General features: G+C 55.1%; 2 protein-coding genes across 4 annotated transcripts; one reads left to right on the top strand and one right to left on the bottom strand.

Moving 5' to 3' along the window:
- Nucleotides 1–3,224: 3,224 nt before the first annotated feature.
- Nucleotides 3,225–5,924, bottom strand: MISP3 (MISP family member 3). 3 transcript variants are annotated; one of them, XM_045379870.3, is made up of 3 exons: nt 4,792–5,924; nt 4,190–4,263; nt 3,225–3,763 (listed from the first exon to the last, which is right to left on the bottom strand). In XM_045379870.3, the coding sequence occupies exons 1-3, from the start codon at nt 5,357–5,359 to the stop codon at nt 3,242–3,244; spliced, it is 1,164 nt and encodes a 387-aa protein (XP_045235805.2). In that variant the 5' UTR covers nt 5,360–5,924; the 3' UTR covers nt 3,225–3,241. The 3 variants fall into 3 exon arrangements, 2 of the variants coding, with proteins under 2 accessions (XP_045235805.2, XP_045235806.2); XR_010583545.1 differs by having other exon boundaries at nt 3,594–3,947; nt 4,190–4,333; XM_045379871.2 differs by having other exon boundaries at nt 3,594–3,947.
- An 8,418-nt stretch (nt 5,925–14,342) lies between these two features.
- PALM3 (paralemmin 3) lies at nt 14,343–23,281 on the top strand. Its single transcript, XM_005588227.5, has 7 exons — nt 14,343–14,479; nt 17,311–17,359; nt 19,121–19,201; nt 19,746–19,888; nt 20,025–20,109; nt 21,121–21,166; nt 21,320–23,281. Exons 1-7 carry the CDS (start codon nt 14,439–14,441, stop codon nt 23,041–23,043), a joined length of 2,169 nt encoding a protein of 722 aa, XP_005588284.3. The 5' UTR covers nt 14,343–14,438; the 3' UTR covers nt 23,044–23,281.
- Nucleotides 23,282–23,390: the final 109 nt, after the last annotated feature.

The raw sequence follows: 23,390 nt of genomic DNA, 5'->3' as shown, positions 1-23,390 counted from the left end.
TTTGGGAGGCCGAGACAGGCCGGGTCACTTGAGATTACAAGTTCAAGACCAGCCTGGCCAACACGGCAAAACCCGGTTTCTATTCAAAATACAAAAAAAAAAGGTGGGTGTGGTGGTGGGCGCCTGTGATCCCAGCTACTCAAGAGGCTGAGCCAGGAGACTCGCTTAAATCTGGTAGGTGGAGGTTTCAGTGAGCCGAGATCGCACCACTGCACTCCAGCCTGGGCTACAGAGCGAGACTCCATCTTAAAGAAAAAAAAAAAAAAAAGCCGGGCGCAGTGGCTCATACCTGTAATCCCAGCACTTTGGGAGGCTGAGGCAGGCAGACCATGAGGTCAGGAGTTTGAGACCACCCTGGCCAACATGGCGAAACCCCATCTCTACTAAAAATACAAAAATTAGCCAGGCCTGGTGGCGGGCGCTGGTAATCCCAGCTACTCTGGAGGCTGAGGCAGGAGAACTGCTTGAGCCCAGGAGGCGGAAGTTGCAGTGAGCCGAGATCATGCCATTATACTCCAGCCTGGGCAACAACAGCGAGACAATGTGTTTAAAAAAAAAAAAAAATCAGAAAAAATAAAATCTAGTATTTCACATTTCCAACATATTTCAACTCAGACTAGCCACAAGCAGCTCTAGACGGTCTCCTTTAAGTCAAATCCACTGTCTGCTTAAGACAGGGTTTCGGGTGGGTGGTGACAGTACAGTACTGGAAGGGGAAGGAAACAAGCTTTGTTTCCTGGGTCCTGTTGCTCAGCAGCTTTCTACACCCTTGATTCTCAAACTTCCTAGTGTGCATCAGAATCACATGGAGAGTGATCATCAGCCTAAGTCTGGGATGAGACCCAAGAAAGTGCTTTTTTTTTTTCTCTCTCTCTCTCTCTCTCTCTTTTTGGTAGAGATTTTTGTCTTGCTATATTGCCCAGGCTGGTCTTGAACTCCCGGACTCAAGCAATTATCCCACCTCAGCCTCCCAAAGTGCTGGGATTACAGGTGTGAGCCACCACGGCCGGTTGACATCATTTTCTTAAATGCCCCTCCACTAAACCCCTTGAGGCTGCCCCACATGCTTCCCTGTAATCACAGCACTTTGAGAGGCCAGGGTGGGTGGATCACCTGAGATCAGGAGTTCGAGACCAGCCTGGCCAACATGGTGAAAACCCATCTCCGCTAAAAACACAAAAATTAGGCCGGGTGCAGTGCACCCGGGCCCCGTCCACTCATGACATACTTAGTTCTTGGCTCCCCTGCTGGAAATTAAGACCAGCCTCTAGGTGTTTCCATTTCCCACCTTCTCAGGCTCTCTCCTGCCTTTCTCCACATAGCTCCCACAGTCACAGTGAAGTATGCTGAGGATGGGGTCACTGGGCTGACGATGGGGTCGGCTGATGAGCCCTTCATGGGCTGAGCTGCTCTTGGATGCAGCCCTGTATCAGCATGACCTCTCTGTATTTTATGCATACGGATTTCACTAGACATTTGATGCCCCTGTATAAGATACAGAGTTGGACAGAGCCAAGAGTTTTTTTTTGTTTTTTTGTTTGTTTGTTTGTTTTAGAGACAGAGTTTAACTGTGTCACCCAAGCTAGAGTGCAGTGCTATGATCTCAAGAGCCAAGGTTTAAACAGCGATTCTAAAATGTTCCTGGGGTGGGTGTGGTGGTTCACACCTGTAGTCCCAGCTACTCAGGAGGCTGAGGTAGGAGGATCACTTGAGCCCAGGAGATCCAGGTTACAATGAGCTGTGATCATGCCACTGCACTGCAGCCTGTGTGACAGAGCAAGACCCTGTCTCCAAAACTGAAAACATTTTTAAATTTAAACTTCCTGGGTCTCCCCTTTTCTGGTCTTAGTGAATTTTTTTTTTCCTTTGATTACAGATCTCACTGTTACCCAGGCTGGAGTGCAGTGGCTCAATCATAGCTCACTGTAGCCTCAACCTCCCAGGCTCAGGCGATCTCCTGCTAAACTTCCAGAGTAGCTGGGACCACAGGCACATGCCACCACAGCTGGTTAATTTTTTGTAGAGATGGGGTAGGGGGGCAGTGTCTCACTATGTTGCCCAAGCTGGTCTTGAACTCCTGGGATCAAGCAATCCTCCTGCCTTGGCCTCCCAAAGTGCTGGAATTACAGGTATGAGCCACCGCATCTGGTCCTCAGTGCACTTCTTTTTTTTTTTTTTTTTTTTGAGATGGAGTCTCGTTCTGTCGCCCAGGCTAGAGTGCAGTGGCGCAATCTCGGCTCACTACAAGCTCTGCCTTCCGGGTTCAAGCCATTCTCCTGCCTCAGCCTCCCGAGTAGCTGGGACTATAGGCGCCCACCACCATGCCCGGCTATTTTTGGTTTTTTTTGTATTTTTAGTAGAGAGGGTGTTTCACCATATTAGCCAGGATGGTCTCGATCTCCTGACCTCGTGATCCACCTGCCTCAGCCTCCCAAAGTGCTGGGATTACAGCAGTGAGCCACCTCGCCTGGCCCTCAGTGCACTTCTAAGACACTGTAAAACTAGTCCCAGAATGTTAACTGCACAGATACAGTTTTAGAGACAATTTAGGGTGTTCACGCACCCTCTTGAACCCCCATCCAGGGGAGAGAAATTAACCAGAGCTTGCAAATTGACAGCCACAGGCCCTATTGCAAACAGGTGTTGCTTGCCACCTTCCTTCCTTCCTCTCCTCCCGCACAACTTTAAGTTTTTTTTAGCACCCTGCCTAGAAAAAAAAAAAAGTTTTTCCTAGTCACAATAATAAAAATGCAGATTTCTCTTTTAAAAGCTAGGTTTCAGTTGCCTTTTTTATTTTTTTGAGGCAGAGTCTCACTGTGTCACCCAGGCTGGAGTGCAGTGGCCCGTTCTTGGCTCACTGCAACCTCTGCCTCCCGGGTTCAAGTGATTCTCATGCCTCAGCCTCCTGAGTAGCTGGATTACAGACATGCACCACCACACCCGGCTAATATTTTGTATTTTTAGTAGAGACGGGGTTTCACCGGGTTGGCCAGGCTCGTCTCGAATTCCTGGCCTCAAATGATCCACCCACCTCAGCCTCCCAAAGTGCTGGTATTACAGGCGTGAGCCACCTCGCCCAGCCACAGATACTTTTGGAAAGCAGAAACTCTTGCCCCAACACCGCGAATGAGCACGCCTCATAGTGAGGACCGTGAGGTCAAGAAGAACGGTGATCATTAGGAACCAATGATGTTGAGAAGCCTGAACCCTCACCACCTGTTTTTTTTTTTTTTTTTAGTAGCTATTGTTTACGTTCCCAGGGTAGGAATAGCCTCTTATCACCTCTGTCTAGCCAGTGCCCAGCGCAGGGCACACCGTTAGCACCAATAAATGTTGAGGAGGAAGCCTGGAAACAAGAGGGTGTGAATTCGGTCCACGCGCCACATTTTGCGCTCGAGCCGCCAGGGGGCGGTAGGACCTGGGCCAGGCCGTGTCTGGTCGTGTGGGGGAGGCGGGCAGCCCCAGAACAGGGCGGTAAGGGCGCATTCCCGCATTCTGGCCCGCACCTCTTGGGGTTTTCTCGGGCCTCCCTCGGCCCGCCGTGCTCCCGCCCCACCCCAGACGAAGAGGACCCAGAAAAAAATAGGCTGCAGTGCCCTGAAAGAAGAGGCTTTATTGGGGGTGGGGGTAGTGGGGCAGCCGCGGCGGTAACTCCGGCCCTCTTAACAGTCAAGGGAGAGAGTAGTTCAGTTTGCTTGGCAGAGAAGGGCTGGGCAGTTTCACTGGCGGAGTTGTGGGTGGTGGTCAGTTTCCCAATGGGGGACTGTAAGTTTTATAGAGGGGGCTGGTCAATTTCACAAAGTCAAGTCGATTTCATCTTCCCCAATGCAGAGGGCCGACCCGTCTCCAGGCCTTTTACTAGACGCACCCCGCCCTGTTCCTCTGACACGCACGTTACTTCCGGCCGGGGGTCCCAACCTGCTCAAACCTCAAGGTTTGCGCTCCTCCTGGGGACAGAGGGCCAGAAGGAAGACCGGCCTCAGGGACCTGTGCACCGCACCCAGGCTCAGGGTGGCGATTTGTGCCCCAAGACCACTGTCTTCTCTTTACCCCGGGGATGCGTCCCAGACTGAGTTCTGACCAGAGTGGCCCTCCAGGGGGGATGTACCTTTCCCCACCCAGCGTCCTGGCACGGGAGGGGTGGGGGGAGCGACAAGGGCTAGAGGCACACGGGTAAGGGGGCTCCCACCTGCTCCAGGCCGTTCTCCGAGGCCTTTCTGCGGGGGGGCCACATCACCGCCAACTTTCCGTCGCCCCTGCTCGCTGCGGGGGGGGAAGGAGCGCTCAGCTCACCAGCGGGCGGCAGCCAGGATGAAAGAGGCCGGCCGCACCCCTTAAACACACACAGGCGTTCACCCTCCGCCCTACCCCCATGGAAGCCTCCATTCAACTCCAGGCACCCAGGAACCCGAGGGAGGAGGGAGGTGAACCCAGAACGGAGAAGCAGGAGCCCGAAAATTCAGAGGGAGGACCCAGGAGTGCCAGAATCCAGTCAGGCTTCCCTGGAACCCGACAAAAAGGAAGACATCTGGAATGCCCCCACCCCCGCGCAGTCTGCGTGGTGTGGATCAGAGAGTCCATCACTCCGGGTGGAGGGGTGGATCACAGCGAGTAATGGAGCTCCAGAAGGGGTAGGCAAGACAAAGTTGAGAGGGGGTCCCAGGAGTTTGAGAGCTTGGAGAGAGAGACCCCGAGAATCGGAGGGCCAAAGGAGAGGCCACTGAAGTTGGGCAGTCAGTGGGGACGGCTGGAACCCTGGGGGTCCCCGGCGTTGCTACGCCTGCGGCTTACCGGTGAGGCTCGGCGTAGGCTCCTTGAACTCCGCGGTGCCATAGACGCTGCGCCGCTGGCGCTGCAGCTCCTGCTCGCGCTCGCGCACCGCGCGCACCTCCTGCTCCAGCAGTGACAGAGTGAAAGGCGGCGGGGAGCTGCCCAGCACCGGGCACCCGCCCTGCACGGCAGAGCGCGGCCGTCCCCCGGGTTCTGGCAGCCTCTGCAGGCCCGCGCCGCCCCCTGCCCCCGCCGAGGAGCCGCTCCCCGCTGCGGCCTCGAAGAAGCGCTTGAGTTCGCCCAGCGGCTGCGGCGGCGACCCCGCGCGCGGCTCGGGGGCCGCGGGGCGCGCCAGCGCCGCCTGCCGGTGGGCCTCCCGCTCGATGTCCCGCTGCATCTGCGCGCCCGCCCGCGCCCGCTCCAGGGCGCGCGGGAGCGCGGGGCCAGGACCCGGCAGGTTGAGCACCGGCCGCACGCGCAGCTCGACGAGTTCGCGGCCCGCGCGGCCCGGGCTCAGGCCCCGGCTCCGGCGCAGGCTCGCCTCGCGTTCGCAGCTGCGGCGGATTTCGCGCTCGATGGGCGTCTCCATGAACAGCTCCTCCGGGAGACGCTGGGGACCCTTGGGGCACGGCGGAAAACGCAGGTGGGGGGCTTCCGAGCCTGACCTGGAGGAGGAGGTCTCAGGGCCTGGAGGGGGACGCTGCCCCTGGACCTCCACCCTTTGCGCTTCGGACGGCCCAGGGTCGTCTCTGCCTGGCTCAGGACTCTCAAAACCCGCAGCTGTGGACAGCCCGGGGCGCTCTGCGTTCTGCTCGACTGATGGCTCGAGGACTTCGCTCTCTTGCTCGAGGATCTCTACGTCCTTTGCGGAGGGCTTGGGGACCTCGGTGTTCAGCTCCGCAGCAGCTCTGGGGCTTCGTCGTCTGGTCCTGGGGGCTTGTGGCCCCCCTCTTCAGAAGACCCCAGGGTTTCGTTCTCCGGCCGGTGAGGGCCTTGGTGTCCAGGGTTTGAAGCAGCTCGGAAGCCTTAGTTCCCAACCGGGGTTTTGATGCCCAGAGCGAGGACAGAGGGCCCTGTGAGGCACCTGTGGCGGCAGTGGCCGCCCGTGGGTTCCAAGGCGTCGCCCGCACCGGCCGCTTCTCTGACCCGCCTCTGGCCTCAGAGAACGGCCCCCGGGGGCAGGGCCGGGCACCGCCCCCGGCACCTGCCAGGAGGACTCCGGCCCCGCCCTGGCCCCGCCCTCGGGACAGGGGCGCCTCGGTGGGGCACTCAGTTTCATCAGCTAGCGCGCTCAGTCACCTCAGGGCACAGGACTTCTTGGAAGAGGGCTTCCCTAGACCCGGCCCCGCTCTCTGGGGGGCCGCTCTGGGTGCTGTGTTCTACTGAGCACACCCTGGCACTTTTTCAGAGCCATGTCCCCGTCATCGTCCAGGAGACTGGGCCCAGTAGCGCGTCGGACTGGGGTTCTGAACCACTAGCCCATTGGTGAGGTGTCCCCCGAAGCCGTCTTTTCGGGACCCGGGCAGCCCCGCCCAGTCGGTGCCAGACAGCGGGCAGCGAGCCTCAGACCCCTGGGCCCTCCCTCTGATCCAGCCTTGCAGCGCACAGCACGGGCCCGAGGGGGCGCCAGGAGCCGCCTTACTGCGCGCTGGGGTCTCCCTACCAGTGCTTGGGCTCAGCGAGGTTCCCAGCCGCGCGCCACTGCCCCCCGCCAAGCCGAGAAGCGGCTTCCCCTCTCCTCCCGGAAAAATCCGGGAGGTGTCCGCGGCCAAGGGCACTCCCTGATTGAGGGAGGAGGAAGAGACAGACACAGCGCGCCACAGGCGCAGCTTAGCGGTTGCGGTTGAAAGGCGGTCACCTTGGGCCCGGGCGCCCGGGGAGGCCCAGACAGGAAACAGGAGGCGTCCAGGGTAGGGGGAGAGAGCAGCTGGGGCTGGATCATGCGGTTCAAGGGCAGGATCGATGCCCTTGAGCGGGCCACCCTCCCCTGGGAACATTTTCCACTTTCCCCCTAATGGAAGCAGACTCTTCCCAGAACCTGCCCCCAACGCCACCATTCTGGGGTGACTAGAAGGAAAAATACATTACCGGCCGGGCACGGAGGCTCATGCCCGTGATTCCAGCACTTTGGGTGGCCGAGGCGGGAGGATCACCTGAGGTCAGGAGTTCGAAAACAGCCTGGCCAGCATGGCCAAAACCCGTCTCTACTAAAAATACAAAAAAAAAATTAGCCGGGCGTGGTGGCGGGCACCTGTAATCCCAGCTACTCGGGAAGCTGAGATGAGAGAATCACTTGAACCTGGGAGGTGGAGGTTACAGTGAGCCAAAATCGCGCCACTGCACTCCAGCGTGGACAATAAGAGCAAAACTCTGTCTCAAATAAATGAATAAATAAATAAATAAATATAAAAATAAAAGCGGTATACTTCTGGGAAAAAATTTTCTCTATAGGACCTTCCCCACTGTATCACCTCCTGGTCCTTCCTCCAGCCACGCCAACTGGGCTGGGTTCTTGGCTCCCATTCCCAGGAACTTTTTTTTTTTTTTTTTTAGACAAAGTCTCATTCTATCACCCAGGCTGGAGTGCAGTGGCGTGATCTTAGCTCACTGCAACCTCCGCCTCCCGAGTTCAAGCGATTCTCCTGTCTCAGCCTCCGGAATAGCTGGGACTACAGGTGTGTGCCACCACGCCCAGCTAATTTTTTTGTATTTTTAGTAGAGACGAGGTTTCACCATGTTGGCCAGGCTGGTCTCAAACTCCTGACCTTGTGATCCGTCCACCTCAGCCTCCCAAGGTACTGGGATTACAGGTATGAGCCACCGCGCCCGGCTTCCGGGAGCCTTTTCTGACAAGGGCACCTATGATGTCCATTTGGCAGATTAAATCACTGACTTCATCCCCTGTCCTCATCTTCATTAGCTCCTTGGTCTTTGGGCACACCACCCCCTCCTGATTTCCTCCTACTTCACTAGCACCCCTTCTCAGACTTCTGTCTCACCTTTCTTCCCCTCTGGCTTCATTGGGATCACCTGATGAAAGAGAGGAGCCTGAAGCCAAGGTGTTTATCCCAGCCAGGCACGGTGGCTCACACCTGTAATTTTAACACTTTGGGAGGCTGAGGCAGGAGGATTGCTTGAAACCAGCCTGGGTAATATAGGCAGACCTTGTCTCTACGAAAAAGAAAGAAAGAAGGAAGGAAAGAAGGAAAGAAGGAAAGGAAAGAAAGGAAGAAAAGAAAGAAAGAAAGAAAAGAAAGAAAGAAAGAAAGAAAGAAAGAAAGAAAGAAAGAAAGAAAGAAAGAAAGAAAGAAAAGAAAGGAAGAAAGGAAGAAAGGAAAGAAAGAAAGGAAAGAAAAGAAAGAAAAGAAAGGAAGGAAGGAAGGAAAGAAAGAAAGAAAGAAACATTACTTTTTAAAAATTAGCTGGTTATGGTGGTTTTTGTCTGTAGTCCCAGGTACTTGGGAGGCTGAGGTGGGAGGATCATTTGAGCCTAGGAGTTTGAGGCCGCAGTGAGCTATAATAATGCCAATACACTCCAGCCTGGGTGATAGAGCAAGACCCTGTCTCTAAATAAATAAATAAATAAATAAAATAACATTTAAAAAAGATGTTTAGCTGGGCACGGTGGTTCACACCTGTAATCCCAACACTTTGGGAGGCTGAGGCGGGCAGATGGCTTGAGCCCCAGGAGTTCAAGACCAGCTTGGGCAACGTAGTGAGACCCCATCTCTACAAAAAAGATGCAAAAATTAGCAGCATATTGGTGGTGTGTGCATACAGTCCCAGCTACTCAGGAGGCTGAGGTGGGAGGATCACCTGAGCCTAGGGAAGTCAAGGCTGCAGTGAGCTGTGATCACACCACTGCACTCTAGCCTGAGCAAGAGTAAGATTCTGTCTCAAAAAAAAAAAAAAAAAAAAAAAAGGCCAGGTGCGGTGGCTGAAGCCTGTAATCCCAGCACTTTGGGAGGCCGAGACGGGCGGATCACGAGGTCAGGAGGTCGAGACCATCCCGGCTAACATGGTGAAACCCCGTCTCTACTAAAAAATACAAAAAACTAGCTGGGCGAGATGGCGGGCGCCTGTAGTCCCAGCTACTCGGGAGGCTGAGGCAGGAGAATGGCGTAAACCCGGCAGGCGGAGCTTGCAGTGAGCTGAGATCCGGCTACTGCACTCCAGCCTGAGCAACAGAGTGAGACTCCGTCTCAAAAAAAAAAAAAAAAAAAAAAAAAAAAAAAAAAAAAAGTTGGCCAGGGATGGTGGTTCATGCCTGTAAATCCCAGCGCTTTGAGAGGCGGAGGCAAGTGGACCACCTGAGGTCAGGAGTCCAAGACTAGCCTGGCCAACATGGCGAAAACCCATTTCTACTAAAAATACTAAAAATTAGCCAGGCGTGGTGGCGGGCGCCTACAGACCCCGCCTACTTGGGAGCTACTTGGGAGACTGAGGCAGGAGAATTGCTTGAACCTGGGAGATGGAGGTTGTAGGGAGCCGAGATCGCACCATTGCACTCCAGCCTGGGCAACAGAGTGAGACTCTGTCTCAAAAAAAAAAAGTTTACCCCATGTCCCCTCCCTCCAAGCCCCATTGGTCCCTCTGCTATAGGCAGCAGCTCTACATAGCTCTCTCCAGGGCAAAGAGGTATCACAGCTCCCAGGTGTTGCTAACCCAGGGTGTTGGTACTGTGCCTTGATGGTTTCCCCTCCACCTTTATAAACTGGGTCTTTATTAAGTTCTCATCAATCACTGCGTTCAAGTGCACAATCTTTTTTTTTTTTTTTTTTTGGAGGAGTCTCGCTCTGATGCCCCTGGAGTGCAATGGCGCGATCTCGGCTCACTGCAGCCTCTGCCTCCCAGGTTCAGGCAATTATCTGCCTCAGCCTCCCAAGTAGCTGGGATTACGGGCACCCACCATCACACCCAGCTAATTTTTTGTATTTTTAGTAGAGACAGGGTTTCACCATCTTGGCCAGGCTGGTCTTGAACTCCTAACCTCGTGATCACTCGCCTCAGCCTCCCAAAGTGCTGAGATTACAGGTGTGAGCCACCACGCCCAGCCTCAAGTGCACAATCTTTCCTGCCAGGATTCAGGCTCTGACAAATTTCAATCTCATGTTTTAAACATCTAGGCTGGGCTGTGCACAGTGGCTCATGCCTGTAATCCCAGCACTTTGGAAGGCCGAGGTGGTGGATCACTTGAGGTCAGGAGTTCGAGACCAGCCTGGCCAACATGGTGGAGTCCCGTCTCTACTAAAAATACACACAAAAAAATTGCTGGGTGTGATGGCGTGGGCCTGCTGCTCAGGAGGCTGAGGCAGGAGAATCCTTTGAAACTACGAGGCGGAGGTTGCAGTGAGCCAAGATCGTGCCACTGCACTACAGACTGGGTGAGAGAGTGAGACTCAGTCTCAAAAAAAAAAAAAAAAAAAAATCTATGCTGGTTTTGGTGGCTCACGCCTGTAATCCCAGTGCTTTGGGACGCTGTGGCAGGAGGATCACTTGAGGCCAGGAGTTTGAGACCAACCTGGGCAACATGGTGAGACTCCACCTCTAGTATATACATATATATAATATGTATATATAATATATATATAAAATATATATATAATCTTTATGCTGATGTCTTCCAAATTTATATCTCTAACTCTGACTGCTCCCCTAGGCTTTAGATTCATATCTAGCAGTCTCCAGTCTAATAGACATTTCAGACTGAACACTTCCAAAACCACATTCTTGGTTCTTCCAACCCTACTCCTCACCGTGTGTGTCAGTTTCACCCATTCAGTTATTCATGCCAAAGAATACCCCAGGAGTCAGCCTTAATTTCTTTCCTTTAGCCACCCTCCAATTTATCAGCAAACTTCTTGACTCCGCCTCCAGATTTTGGATTCATTCACTTCTCTCCATCCTTGTTCCAGCCACCTCCTCCCTCTCTAAGGTTTCCATCAAGCCACGCACAGAGGCTTGCTCTAATCCTAGCTACCCTGGAGGCTGAGGCAGGAGGATCACTTGAGCCTAGGAGTTCAAGAACAGCCTGGATGACATAGTGAGACACCATCTCTAAAACAATAATAATAATAAAAATAAAACAAAGGCTCCCACCAAATTTAGAATAAAAATATGAACTCTCTACCTTGCCCCAGCAGGCCCTGCCCACTTCTCAGGTCACATCTTCTCACCCTGTCCCCTTGTGTCACTTCATTTCAGCTTCGTACTTCCCTTAACCCCTCCCCCAACTGCATTCCCACCTCAGGGCCTTTGCACTGCCGTTTTCTCTGTTTGAAATGACAGTCAAGGCTGGGCGCGGTGGCTCAAGCCTGTAATCCCAGCACTTTGGGAGGCTGAGACGGGCGGATCACGAGGTCAGGAGATCGAGACCATCCTGGCTAACACGGTGAAACGCCATCTCTACTAAAAAATACAAAAAATTAGCCGGGCGAGGTGGCCGGCGCCTGTAGTCCCAGCTACTCAGGAGGCTGAGGCAGGAGAATGGCTTAAACCCGGGAGGCGGAGCTTGCAGTGAGCTGAGATCCGGCTACTGCACTCCAGTCTGGGCGACAGAGCCAGACTCCGTCTTTAAAAAAAAAAAAAAAAAGAAATGACAGTCAAGTGGCTGGTTCCTCAAATGTCACTTCTTCAGGGAAGTGGTCTCTCATAACCCAGCCTATAGCAGCACTCTTTCTTTAGCCCCATCCCAGGTATTCTCAATAACTCACCCTCAATTGCAGTTGCCGCCAATTGCTTTTATTTTTATTTTATTCTTTTTTTTTTTTTTTTTTTTTTTTTGAGACGGAGTCTAGTTCTGTCGCCCAGGGTGGAGTGCAGTGGCGCGATCTCGGCTCACTGCAAGCTCCACCTCCCGGGTTCACGCCATTCTCCTGGCTCAGCCTCCCGAGTAGCTGGGATTACAGGCGCCCACCACCGCGCCCGGCTAATTTTTTGTATCTTTGGTAGAGACGGGGTTTCACTGTGATCTCGATCTCCTGACCTCGTGATCCGCCCGCCTCAGCCTCCCAAAGTGCTGGGATTACAGGCGTGAGCCACCGCGCCCGGCTTTATTTTATTCTTTTTTTTTTTTTTTTTTTTTTTTTTGAGACGGAGTCTTGCTCTGTCGCCCAGGCTGGAATGCAGTGGCCGGATCTCAGCTCACTGCAAGCTCCGCCTCCCGGGTTCACGCCATTCTCCTGCCTCAGCCTCCCAAGTAGCTGGGACTACAGGCGCCCGCCACCTCGTCCGGCTAGTTTTTTTTTTTGTATTTTTTAGTAGAGACGGGGTTTCACCGTGTTCACCAGGATGGTCTCGATCTCCTGACCTCGTGATCCACCCGTCTCGGCCTCCCAAAGTGCTGGGATTACAGGCTTGAGCCACCGCGCCCGGCCTATTTTATTTATTTATTTATTTATTTATTTATTTATTGACAAAGAGTCTCACTCCGCCACCCAGGCTGGAGTACAGTGGCGCGATCTTGGCTCACTGCAACCTCTGCCTCCAGGATTCAAGCAATTCTTCTGCCTCAGCCTCCTGAGTAGCTGGGATTACTGGTGCATACCACCGTGGCCAGCTTATTTTTCTATATTTAGTGGAGACGGGGTTTCACCATGTTGGCCAGGCTGGTCTTGAACTCCTGACCTCATGATCCACCCACCTCGGCCTCCTGAAGTGCTGGGATTACAGGCATGAGCCACCACACCCAGCCTTCTTGTTTTTGTTTTTTTTTTTTTTTTGAGATGGAATCTTGCTCTGTCGCCCAGGCTGGAGTGCAGTGGCGCAATCTTGGCTCACTGCAAGCTCTGCCTCCTGGGTTCACGCCATTCTCCTGCCTCAGCCTCCCAAGTAGGTGGGACTAAAGGCGCCTGCCACCACGCCCAGGTAATTTTTTTTTTTTTTTTTTTTTTTTTTTTGGTATTTTTTAGTAGAGACAGGATTTCACCATGTTAGCGAGGATGGTCTCAATCTCCTGACCTCAAGATCTGCCTGCCTCGGCCTCCCAAAGTACTGGGATTACAGGCATGAGTCACTGCAGCTGGCCCCAGCCTTCTTTTTATTATTATTATTTTTTTTCAAGATGGAGCCTTGCTCTGTTGCCCAGGCTGGAGTGCAGTGACGCCATCTCAGCTCACTGCAACCTCTGCCTCCCAGGTTCAAGCGATTCTCCTGTCTCAGCCTCCTGAGTAACTGGAATTACAGGTGCATGGCCAGCTAATTTTTTGTATTTTTAGTAGACACGGGGGTTTCGCAATGTTGGCTAGGCTGGTCTTGAACTCCCGACCTCAGGTGATGTGCCCTGCTCGGACTCCCAAAGTGCTGGGATTACAGGCATGAGCCACCATAGCTGGCACCAATTGCTTTTATATTTCTTTCTATTTGTGTGTGTGTGTGTGTGTGTGTGTGTGTGTGTGTGTGTGTGTGTGTGTGTGTGTTTTGAGATGGAGTCTCACTCTGTCACCCAGGCTGGAGTGCAGTGGTGCGATCTCAGCTCACTGCAAGCTCCGCCTCCTGGGTACAAGCGATTCTCCTGCCTCAGCCTCCCGAGTAGCTAGGACTACAGGTGTGCCACCACACCTGGCTAATTTTGTATATTTAGCAGAGGCGGGTTTTCACCATGTTGGTCAGGCTGGTCTCAAACTCCTGACCTTGTGATCTGCCCACCTCGACCTCCCAAAGTGCTGGGATTACAGGCGTGAGCCACCGTGCCCGGCTCAAAAAGTAATTTTTTTTGTTTTTGAGACAGAGTTTTGCTTTTGTTGCCCAGGCTGGAGTGCAATGGCACGATCTCAGCTCACTGCAAGCTCTGCCTCCCGGGTTCAAGTGATTCTCCTGCCTCAGCCTCCCGAGTAGCTGAGATTACAGGCATGCACCACCATGCCCAGCTAAGTTTTTTTTTTGTTGGTTTTTTTTGTTTTTGTATTTAGCAGAGACGGGGTTTCATCATGTTGGTCAGACCAGTCTTGAACTCCACCCTCAGGTGATCCACCGACCTGGGCCTCCCAAAGTGCTGGGATTACACGCATGCACCACCGCACCTGGCCTCAAAAAGTAATTTACAAAAATGTTCTCCGCCAGGTGTGGTGGTTCATGCCTGTAATCCCAGCACTTTCAGAAGCCAAGGCGGGAGGATTGCTTGAGCCCCGGAGTCTGAAACTGCAGTGAGCTATGATCACACTACTGCATTTCAGCCTGGGCAACAGAGCAAGACCCCCATTTCTAAAAAAATGAAACAGTCTCCAGCCTGTGTGCTATGCAATGGTGCTCTCGTGTGGGTGAGTCTTGGCCGGCAGTCAGACTCAAGATGATTGGGGTGCCAAGTAGAAATGCCATTCTCTGGTGGCAGGGGGAGTCACCGACTCAGTACTCTCACCCCCACGCCTGACCACGCGTGTGTGAAAGCGTGTTTTCCGGGAGGCAGCTGAGTGCAACAAAGAGGCCAGAGACTGGTGAATAATTTATCAGGACAGCTGATAGTACCTCCCCAGAACTGCCCTCCAGCCCCCAGCCCCCCTCTCTGGTGTGCCTCCCGCCTCCCTGGCCCAAACCCGCTGGACCAGCTCTCCCGGTGCCCGCCCGCAGCCCCCCCCACTCCAGGCAGCCAAGTCACAGCCTCCGGGGCACCTTCAGGCAAGCGAGTGGTGGGTCCAGAACTCGGAGACCAGAAAGTGAACTTCTGGGCAGAGATGGCCCTGCAGAGCCAGGTGTGGTCTCTGGCCACACCCATGTAAGTGTCTGTGGGGTCAGGGGGGCTGGTGGGCAGGGCCTTGGGAGGGGCTCATGGGGGATGCTGGCCTTGTATGGGAGCTGAGCACTCCAGTGGCCTCTCCTAAGGGGACCTGAGGAGTGGAGGGGGTGGCCAGCCAACCCCATAGGCTCGTCCATGTCACCCTTCCCTAAAGAGTCATGGGGTGGGAGAGAGATATAGGCTCCCCCTGCCCCTTCCTCTTCGGGGATTTTCCGCTGCCAGGGCTGAGAACCCAAAGTCCAGCCAGGGGGTGGGGCTACTGCTGTGGTGCGGGGAGTGGGGAAGGTCAGGGTCACTGGGTTCCACGTTTTGCCTCTAGAATCACCCCCTCAGTGTCCAGGGTGGGAGAAAAGGCTTGAGATCCAACAGAAGTTAAAAGCTCCCAGCCTGGGAAAGATAATAACATTGCAAAGATGACCTCCTTCATGAAATGGCCACCAATTCTTGCGGGTGGCCAGAAGCCCGGGCCGCCTACGTTGTTCTTCCAGAGTTAGTTAGAGATAAGCAAGATGGAATGGGGTGTGTGAAGTCTTTTCATAGCTGAGGGGTGAGAGCTTTTTAAGGTTAAAAGGGTAGAGGGGGCTTCAGAGGTTTGGAAAGAGTTTTGGAAAAGGGGCTTCCCCCCACACTAGGGACCCCAGTTCGGTTCCTCACCCTTCTAGGTCCTCCATTGCATTATTCACCAACTACAAACCTGGTTGCTTAGCAATGGGAACCCGATCCCCCCCAGCAAGGAAGAGGCAGGGAGATTACATCTTGGGGGTGGTAGAGGAGACCACGGGACTTTAGCCTTCCTCCAGGGGCAAACCTATAAGCACGGAATCTGGACTTCCTTTGGGATATTTTGCAAAGCATGACTTCGTGGCCGGGCGCGGTGGCTCACGCCTGTAATCCCAGCACTTTGGGAGGCCGAGGTGGGTGGATCACTTGAGGTCAGGAGTTCAAGACCAGCCTGGCCAATATGGTGAAACCCCGTCTGTACTAAAAATACAAAAATTAGCTGGGCTTGGTGGTGCACGCCTGTAATCCCCGTGACTCAGGAGGCTGAGGCAGGTGAATCGCTTGAACCCAGGAAGCAGAGGTTGCAGTGAGCTGAGATTGAGCCGTTGCACTCCAGCCTGGGAGACAAAGCGAGACTCCGACTCAAAAAAAAAAGAGCATGACTTCAGTACCTTGCCTCAAACAGCATTCAGGGTCCTCAGGCGGATCTCTTAGCTGCCTTGATGGGGGTTCCTGGACCTGCACCCCCGCCCCCCTCACCAACTGTGTTCTCAGTATTTTGGATGTGACAGCTTCAAGTTCTGATCTTGGCTCCATGACCTTGGACAAGTCTAACTGCTGCCACTTCTCAGAACCTCAGTTTTCCCATCCATAAAATGGACACATTCATATAGCTTACCTCCTAGAGTCGTTGGGGGGATTCAGTGAATTACATTGCACTTGGCACGTGTTACGGGCTGGCTAACGGTTGGCTGATTTTGTTCTTAGCTGGAATGTCAACTCAGCAAAGAGTCGACTCCACTGTGTCATGATAGAGGCAGGGAAGGGGAGGCACAGGTGGCTGTGGGAACCCAACGGAAACCCCATAGGGCACTTAGAACATTATATGCTATATATAGTATATATATATATCATACATAAAGCACTGTAAGTGCTATTATGCCTTCACGTTGTGGCCGCAAAAGATCTGGGAGGTCCTAGCTGGAGTTCGGGCAATGAGGCTTACCCAGTAGGGTGACTGTTCAAATTAATAAATGTTTGAGGGCTGGATCAGCGCCTGTCCATGCCCAGCGCCCGTCCATGCCGGATGTTGGAGATGACAGGCAGAAAGATATTGCTTTCTAGATACTGGCCTGTGACACATGGACAACATAGCGACATAGTCGGGGGTGCCCAATGCATGTCTGTGTTGATAAGGTTGGTGTGACACTGACTGCCCCCTAATCATCTTGCAGTATGACAGTCACCCTCTAGCTTCCAGGGGGAGCCTAAGTGGGTCCAGAGGCCACTCTGGAGGCTGGGAAGCAGAGATGCTTTGAGGAAGACAACGACAGGGGAATCTCGAGTTAAAACTTAAATGACAGGTCCTCCTCCTCCCAGCGCAGAGTCCAGTCCTAGGCAGAGTGACCCAGTGACCCTTGTCCCCAGGGAGGGGGGTTAGCAGGTGGAGGAGGCAGCTCTGGAGTTACCAGGGCAACAGTGGGAGGGCCACAGACTCCCTCACCCCCCAGCGCTTGAGAAATTCTGGGTTGGAGCTGAGGTCCAAAGAGGGTGTGGGATTGGGAAGAGAAAGAGGCACACAGCTTGTTAGGGGCTTGGTGGCATTTGAGAGTTTCTGCAGGTCGGACTGGGGATGGTTATTATCATTAATCATACATATTATTCATCATGGAATTATGTAAATTATGATTATTAATAAACAATGGGACTATTTTTGCAGCACTGTATCCTGAGCTTTTCCCAGAATGAATAGTTCCTTGTAAAGGTGCTCTGAGATCGGGGGTGGCAAGGGCAGGGTGGTCAAGCTATTCCTGCCCATTTTACAGATGAGGAAACTGAGGCGGAGAGAGGCAAAGCCAGATTTAGGAAGGGCTAAGAGAGAAAGTCACCAGTCATGGTCACTGCTCAGTTCCCCTCCCAAGACCCTTGCCCCCTGCCCCAGACTCTTCCCATGTACAAAGGGGAAACACAGGCAAACTGCTGGGCTCTGGGCGGTTTCCACACTGCTCAGGGATCTTGGCAAAGAGAGGGGTGTTCAAGACAGCTACGGCCTCTGGGAGCCCCTCAAAGCCCGTGCCCTCTCCCCACAGGCCCATGGCGGAGAGCTCCCTCTACCGGCAGCGGCTAGAAGTCATCGCTGTAAGTGACGCCCTACCCGCACCCTGGGGACCCCCAAACTTTCCCCCATGCTCCCTCCTCGTTTCTTCGTTATCCCTGCGGAGACCTCCCTCAGCTCCAGCCCCGCCCAGGGCTCCCCGCACCAATTCTCAGCTCCCTCTGTCCCCCAGTTCCTGTCTGGTCACTGTCACCGTCACCCTCAGAATGAGGGGCTGTGGCCCCCGCACTTCCAGAGCCTGCATCGTCTATGCCTTATTCCTGAACGCCAGCCTCTCAAATACCCCATGCCTGAGCCCCATCTCTCGAACCGCCTTGTATCAGACCACTATCTCTCAAATCTCCCTACCTCGGAGCCCCCATCCTGACTCCTTCTTTGGCAACTTTCATCCCTGACCTCCTCCTCTCTCTGGACTCCCCCATCTCTGGGTCTCTACCACTCTGATCCTATCTCTGTCCCCCATCCTTCTTTCCTTCATCTCCTTGCACCCCAACTTTCTGCACCCACTTCCATACCCCATCTATCCATACCTCCACCTCTGTACCCCATATTTCTGACCCCATCTCTGCATCCCATCTCCCCGATCGCCACCTCTACACTTCAGTATCTCTGGACCCCCGTGGCTGCACCCCCATCTCACTAGCATCCTCCTTTTGATCCCCATCTCTGCACGCCATCTCTCTGGACTCCCAGGCTGCACCCCCATTTTGGATCCCCATCTCACTAGCACCCTTTTTATCCCATCTATGGAACTCCGTCTCCCTGCACCCCATCTCTCTGTACCCTACTTCTACAACCCATCTCTGCACCCCATCTCTCTGTACCCCATCTCTCTCCATCCCACTTCTGCATCCCATCTCTCTATACCCCACTTCTGTACCCTATCTCTCTGCACTCAACTTCTATACCCCATCTATCTGCACCCCACTTCTGTACCCCATCTCACTGTACTCCACTTCTGTAACCCATCTCTCTGCATCACCACCTCTGCACCCTATCTCTCTAGATTCCATGTCTACACTCCATTACTCTGTGCTCCCATGGCTGCATCGCCATTTCAGACCCCCATCTCACTAGCACCCTCCTCTCCTTTTTTCTTTTTTTCTTTTTTTGAGACGCTCTGTCTCCCAGGCTGGAGTGCAGTAGCACGATCTCCGCTCACTGCAACCTCCACCTCCCGGGTTCAAGAGATTCTCCCGCCTCAGCCTCCCCAGTAGCTGGGATTACAGGCGCGCGCCACCACGCCCAACTAATTTTTGTATTTTTAGTAGAGCCCGGGTTTCACCATGTTGGCCAGGGTAGTATAGAACTCCTGACCTCAAGCGATCTGTCCGCCTCGGCCTCCCAAAGTCCTGGGATTACAGGCGTGAGCCACCGCGTCCGGCCGCACCCTTCTTTTGATCCCCATTTCTCTGAACCTCGAATCTCGGAGCTCCCCAGCTCTGCCCCTCCCCCGATCGCTGTCCCAAGGCCCCACCCCCTACATCCCCCCATCCACAGACCCCCATTGGGCGCGGGCTAGGCCTCCGCAGCATCCCGGGCGCGACCGGCCCCGCCCCCGCCCCGCCCTCCTCCGCCCCCCCACTCCGCCCGACGCTGAGTCAGCGCCTCCGCAGCCCCCCGCTCCCCGCCCTGGGCGCAGACCCGCGCTGGGCCACCCCCGCCGGGCTCGCTGCCTCGGGAGCTCCGGGGAACCCCGCGGAGGAGGGAGGGGAAAGGGAGGGAAGAGGAGGTGGTGGAGGCCGCGCCCGGCCGGCGGGCAGCTCCGGGTCCTCTGTGCGCAGGAGAAGCGGCGGCTGCAGGAGGAGATCCGCGCCGCGCGCCGGGAGCTGGAGGAGGAGAAACTCCGCGCGGAGCGGCTCAAGGTTGGGGGCGGGCGGGGGCGCCTGCCTAGCCTGGGGAATGAAGTAGGGGGGTGTCTGTGCAAGTCGGTTTGGGGGACGATAGGAGCCTCAATTTTGCGGGGGAGCAGGCAGTTGGGGGCGTTGGTTCCAGCCTGGCCAGGGCGGGGGACGTCTTTCCCAGCCTGGGAGGGACGAAGTGGGGTGGTCATGGGTACATTTGTTCCATTTGGGGAAAAGTCTGGGACGGTGATGCTGTTTGTCCCAATTTGGGGGAGATGGAGAGGAGCCGAAGTCCAGGTTTGGGGCAGGGAGGGCCCAGTAGGAAGGGACATTGATTTCACTTTGGAAGTGCCTGTTTCATTTTGGAAGGGTTTGGACAAGGGATGTCAGCCCACTTACAGCGTTGGGTGGCACTGTGGCGGTGTATCCCAGCCTGATGTATGTCGCATCTAAGTGGTTGTGAGGTGGTGATAAGATACCTGCCCAGCCTGCAGAGGTCGGGAGGGGACTTCACATGGACCGGGGTAGTCTGTATGCCCAGCGCCGACTCCCTTCCCCTGCCCAGAGGAAGTCTCTCCGGGAACGTTGGCTAATGGATGGGGCAGCTGCAGGGCCAGAGCCATCCGAGGACCCCACCTCGAAGGACCCCCAGTCGCCGGAGGGCCAGGCTCAGGCCCGAATCCGGAACCTGGAAGACAGCTTGTTCACGTGAGTGGAGACCTGCTAGCTCTGCCCCAGCTGGGTGAGATCGAGACCCTGGGCGCATTCCAAGGAGTTGGTAGCTTCAGCCTGGAGCCCAAGGAGCCTGGGGGCCCAGGTCCTAGCAGCCCCCTCTCTTCTTCAGACTCCAGTCCCAGCTGCAGCTGTTGCAAAGTGCTTCCACAGGTGCCCAGCACAAGCCCTCAGACAGGCCCAGCTGGCGCAGACAGGTGAGGGGGTGATCAGGGGAGTGGGATGGGGGGCGTGGCCAGCAGGCCTCAAAGCGGAACATGGAACCAGGAATGCAGCTTTCTCCAAGTGCAGTCTGGCCACTAGGTCTGCATTCAGATCCGCTTCCCGCTATTACTTTGCTCTGTGGTCTTGGGCAAGTCAGTTTCCTTTCCCAAGCCTTAGTTTCCCCATCTCTAAAATGGGAATAACAACAGTACAGGCCGGGCGCGGTGACTCACGCCTGTGATCCCAGCACTTTGGGAGGCCGAGGCGGGCAGATCACTTAAGGTCAGGAATTGGGAGACCAGCCTGGCCAACATGGTGAAACCCCATCTCTACTAAAAACACAAAAATTAGCTGGGTATGGTGGTGTATCCCTGTAGTCCCAGCTACTGGGGAGGTTCAGGCAGGAGAATCACTTGAACCCGGGAGGCGGAGCTTGCAGTGAGCGGAGATCGCGCCACTGCACTCCAGCCTGGGCGACAGAGCGAGACTCTGTCTCAAAAAAACAAAAATTAGCTGGGCATGCTGGCAGGCGCCTGTAGTCCCATCTACTCAGGAGGCTGAGACAGGGAAATCACTTGAAACCAGGAGGCGGAGGTTGCAGTGAGCCGAGATTATGCCGCTGCACTCCAGCCTGGGAGACACAGCAAGACTCCATCTCCAAAAAAAAAATTAATTTGTATTTATGTTGATTGGAATGTAAGTGCCAATAACAAAAGGCTTAAGTGTCTCTTGTCCATGGTAACCAGTAACTGGCAAAGTAGGCCCCTAATACAGGAGATGGCTATGGGAATGCAGCATTGTTTAAGCACTTACTGTGTGCAAGGTCCTAGAACATAGGGCAATAAGATAGATGAGGAAGGCGGAGGTGCAATGTGGAGTTTGATCCTGAAGGTAATAGAGAGCCACTGAGGGTATTTGGGGGTGGTGGGGTGGGAGCCTAGCATGCAGGGAGGCTGGAGGTGGGGATGAGGGCCAGCCTGACCTTGTCTCCGCCATCTCTGCAGGGTCACCGTCCTCTCTCCCAGCTCATTGTTGAGGCAGGTTCTGTAGGTAAGTGTGGGAGCCTCTAGGTCTGGGGGTCAGGTCACCCCAGAGCCTGGGTGTGAGAGGGTGACCCAAGGGGAGTGTGGATGGCGGTCCTTTTGTTCCATCTTAACCCTGTCTTCCCTTTTGTCCTCTCCCCTCCGCCTCTGACTCCCCCAGGCCAGACTGATGTGAAGAAGAGAGCCTCCCTGCCGGCCAGACTAGTGGGCACGCCTCCAGAGTCCCCCTCTGAGCCCAGGGAGGATGTCTTGGGGTTTCTGCCAGCCCCGAGGCAGGTCCCCGGGGCAGCAGGGGATTCCTCAGAAGCCAATGGCCCCTGCCCCAGCCCCATCCCCACTCCAGAGCAGGGGCTAAGTCAGAGGGCGGTGCCATCCAAAGGGCGGGTGGGCGAGGCCAAAGGAGGGGGCGTGGTGAGTGTGGTGTGGGAAGGGCTGAGGGTCACAGAGGACTGTGCCACAGGGGCCACGGGCCCCGAGCTGGAGGCTAAGGTGGAGGAAGTGGTGCTGGAAGCCATCGGAGACAGGAAGGGAGCTGGTAGCCTGGAGCTCCCGGCCTGGGTGAAGGAGGACAGGGGCATCGTGGAGGTGGTATGGGAGGGGGTGGGTGGCAGCGACACAGAGGCCACGGGGGTGGTAGGAAGGGTCCCTGAGGCCGTGCAGTCCAGCTCGCCTAGGCTCCAGGAGAGATTAGAGGCAGCAGCTTCCAGAGAAGGGGAAGATGTGCCCCGGGGCAGCCCTGAGGGTGACGGGCAGGGAGGTTCTGGAGGAGAGGAGGGGTCCTTCATTTGGGTGGAAAGAGTGACCCTCAGTGAAGAGTGGGAGGAGCTGCTGGTGGAGGGGTTGGAAGGGCCTGAGGTGGCAGGGAGGGAGAGAGGAGATGAAAGCCCATTGGGGGCTGAGGAGGCTGAGACGGGAGGAGGCGAGGAGACCTGGGAGGCAGAGAAGAGAAAAGCGGAAGAATCCATGAGAATAGGAAGTGAGGAAAAGCCAGGGACAGGGAGGGATGGAGCGGAGATGTCGCCTGTGGTAGAGAGGAAAGGAGGGGAGAAGAAGTTGGAACTGGAGAGCAGTGGAAGTGCAGAAAAGCTGGGAACAGAGAGGGAAGGAGTTGAGGAACCACTGGGCGTAGAGAGAAAAGTTGAGGGACATTTGAGGGCAGAGAAAGAAGAAGGTGAGGAAAAGCGAGGGGCAGAGAAGGAGGAGGTAGAAGAACCATTGGGAGTAGAGAAGAAAGGAGGTGAGGAAGAGCCAGAGGCAACCGAAGAACCACTGGAGGCAGAGAGAAAGGGAGGGGAGGAGACACTGGAGGCAGAGAGAAAGGGAGGGGAGGAGACACTGGAGGCAGAGAGAAAGGGAGGGGAGGAGACACTGGAGGCAGAGAGAAAGGGAGGGGAGGAGACACTGGAGGCAGAGAAAAGGGGAGGTGAGGAATCACTGGAGGCAGAGAAGACCCAAGGGACCGAGGGAGATCTGAATCTAGAACAACAGGAGTCTAGGGAAGGAAGTGAATCCCAGGCAGAGGAGGTGAATGAGGCAGGGCCTCCCCTTGAGGCTAACACGGAGACAAGGCCAGAGGAGGAAGGACCCCAGCCCCAGGAGAAGCCAGTAGGAGCCCCGGAGGAGGAAGGAGTGAAGCCCCAAACCGCCGCTGAGGGCCAAGGCCCCTTGGGGGATGCCACACCCCTTCTGGCAGAGACCCCAGCCCCAGAGCAGCCCGCCGAATGCCAGCCACTGCTTCAGGAGGAAGGGCCCAGCGCCAACCCCAGTGCCCACCCTGTGCCCACCTATGCGCCTGCCCGGCAGCCTGAGCCATCTGCCCCCACCGAGGGTGAAGAGGCAAGCGGCCCTAAGCAAAAGACGTGCCAGTGTTGTGCGGTCATGTGAGCCCGCGCCCCTCCACCCCACGTCCAGCTCCTCTCACAGCTACCTCGGCCTCTTGGCACCCAGTAGAGGGTCCCAGGCGCAGACAGGGCACCACAGGACTGACCATGGCACCTGGGAGCCAGCTAGCCTGCACGTCCACCTACACCTGGGCTTCCGGACCCCTTGCCCACTGCCTGTGACCCTGGCCTCCTTCTGCGATGAAGCCTTTATACTTGAAAATAAAACATGAAAGCACTCAGACAGCTTGAGTGTGTGTGTAGTCAGCACAGAATCACAGCATCATCTCTTGGTGGGAAATTTGAGGCTTAACCCTGCTACAGTCAAAGATGATAATCAGTAGGAGTATA

The sequence above is a fragment of the Macaca fascicularis genome, chromosome 19, assembly GCF_037993035.2.
Source record: "Macaca fascicularis isolate 582-1 chromosome 19, T2T-MFA8v1.1".
In the NCBI taxonomy this organism is placed as follows: Eukaryota; Metazoa; Chordata; class Mammalia; order Primates; family Cercopithecidae; genus Macaca; species Macaca fascicularis.
The sequence above is the reverse complement of the archived record's forward strand: the minus strand, read 5'-3'. Positions and strand labels throughout refer to the sequence as shown.

Bases quoted from the DNA above. Each gene is read 5' to 3' on its own strand.
- MISP3 (XM_045379870.3), bottom strand. From the start codon at position 5,359: ATGGAGACGCCCATCGAGCGCGAAATCCGCCGCAGCTGCGAACGCGAG. The intron at 4,264-4,791 runs GTAAGCCGCAGG...CCCCCCCCGCAG, and splicing joins GCCTACGCCGAGCCTCACCG to CGAGCAGGGGCGACGGAAAG. The intron at 3,764-4,189 runs GTGGGAGCCCCC...TAAAACTTACAG, and splicing joins CGGAGAACGGCCTGGAGCAG to TCCCCCATTGGGAAACTGAC.
- PALM3 (XM_005588227.5), top strand. From the start codon at position 14,439: ATGGCCCTGCAGAGCCAGGTGTGGTCTCTGGCCACACCCAT. The intron at 14,480-17,310 runs GTAAGTGTCTGT...CTCTCCCCACAG, and splicing joins TGGTCTCTGGCCACACCCAT to GCCCATGGCGGAGAGCTCCC. The intron at 19,202-19,745 runs GTTGGGGGCGGG...TCCCCTGCCCAG, and splicing joins TCCGCGCGGAGCGGCTCAAG to AGGAAGTCTCTCCGGGAACG.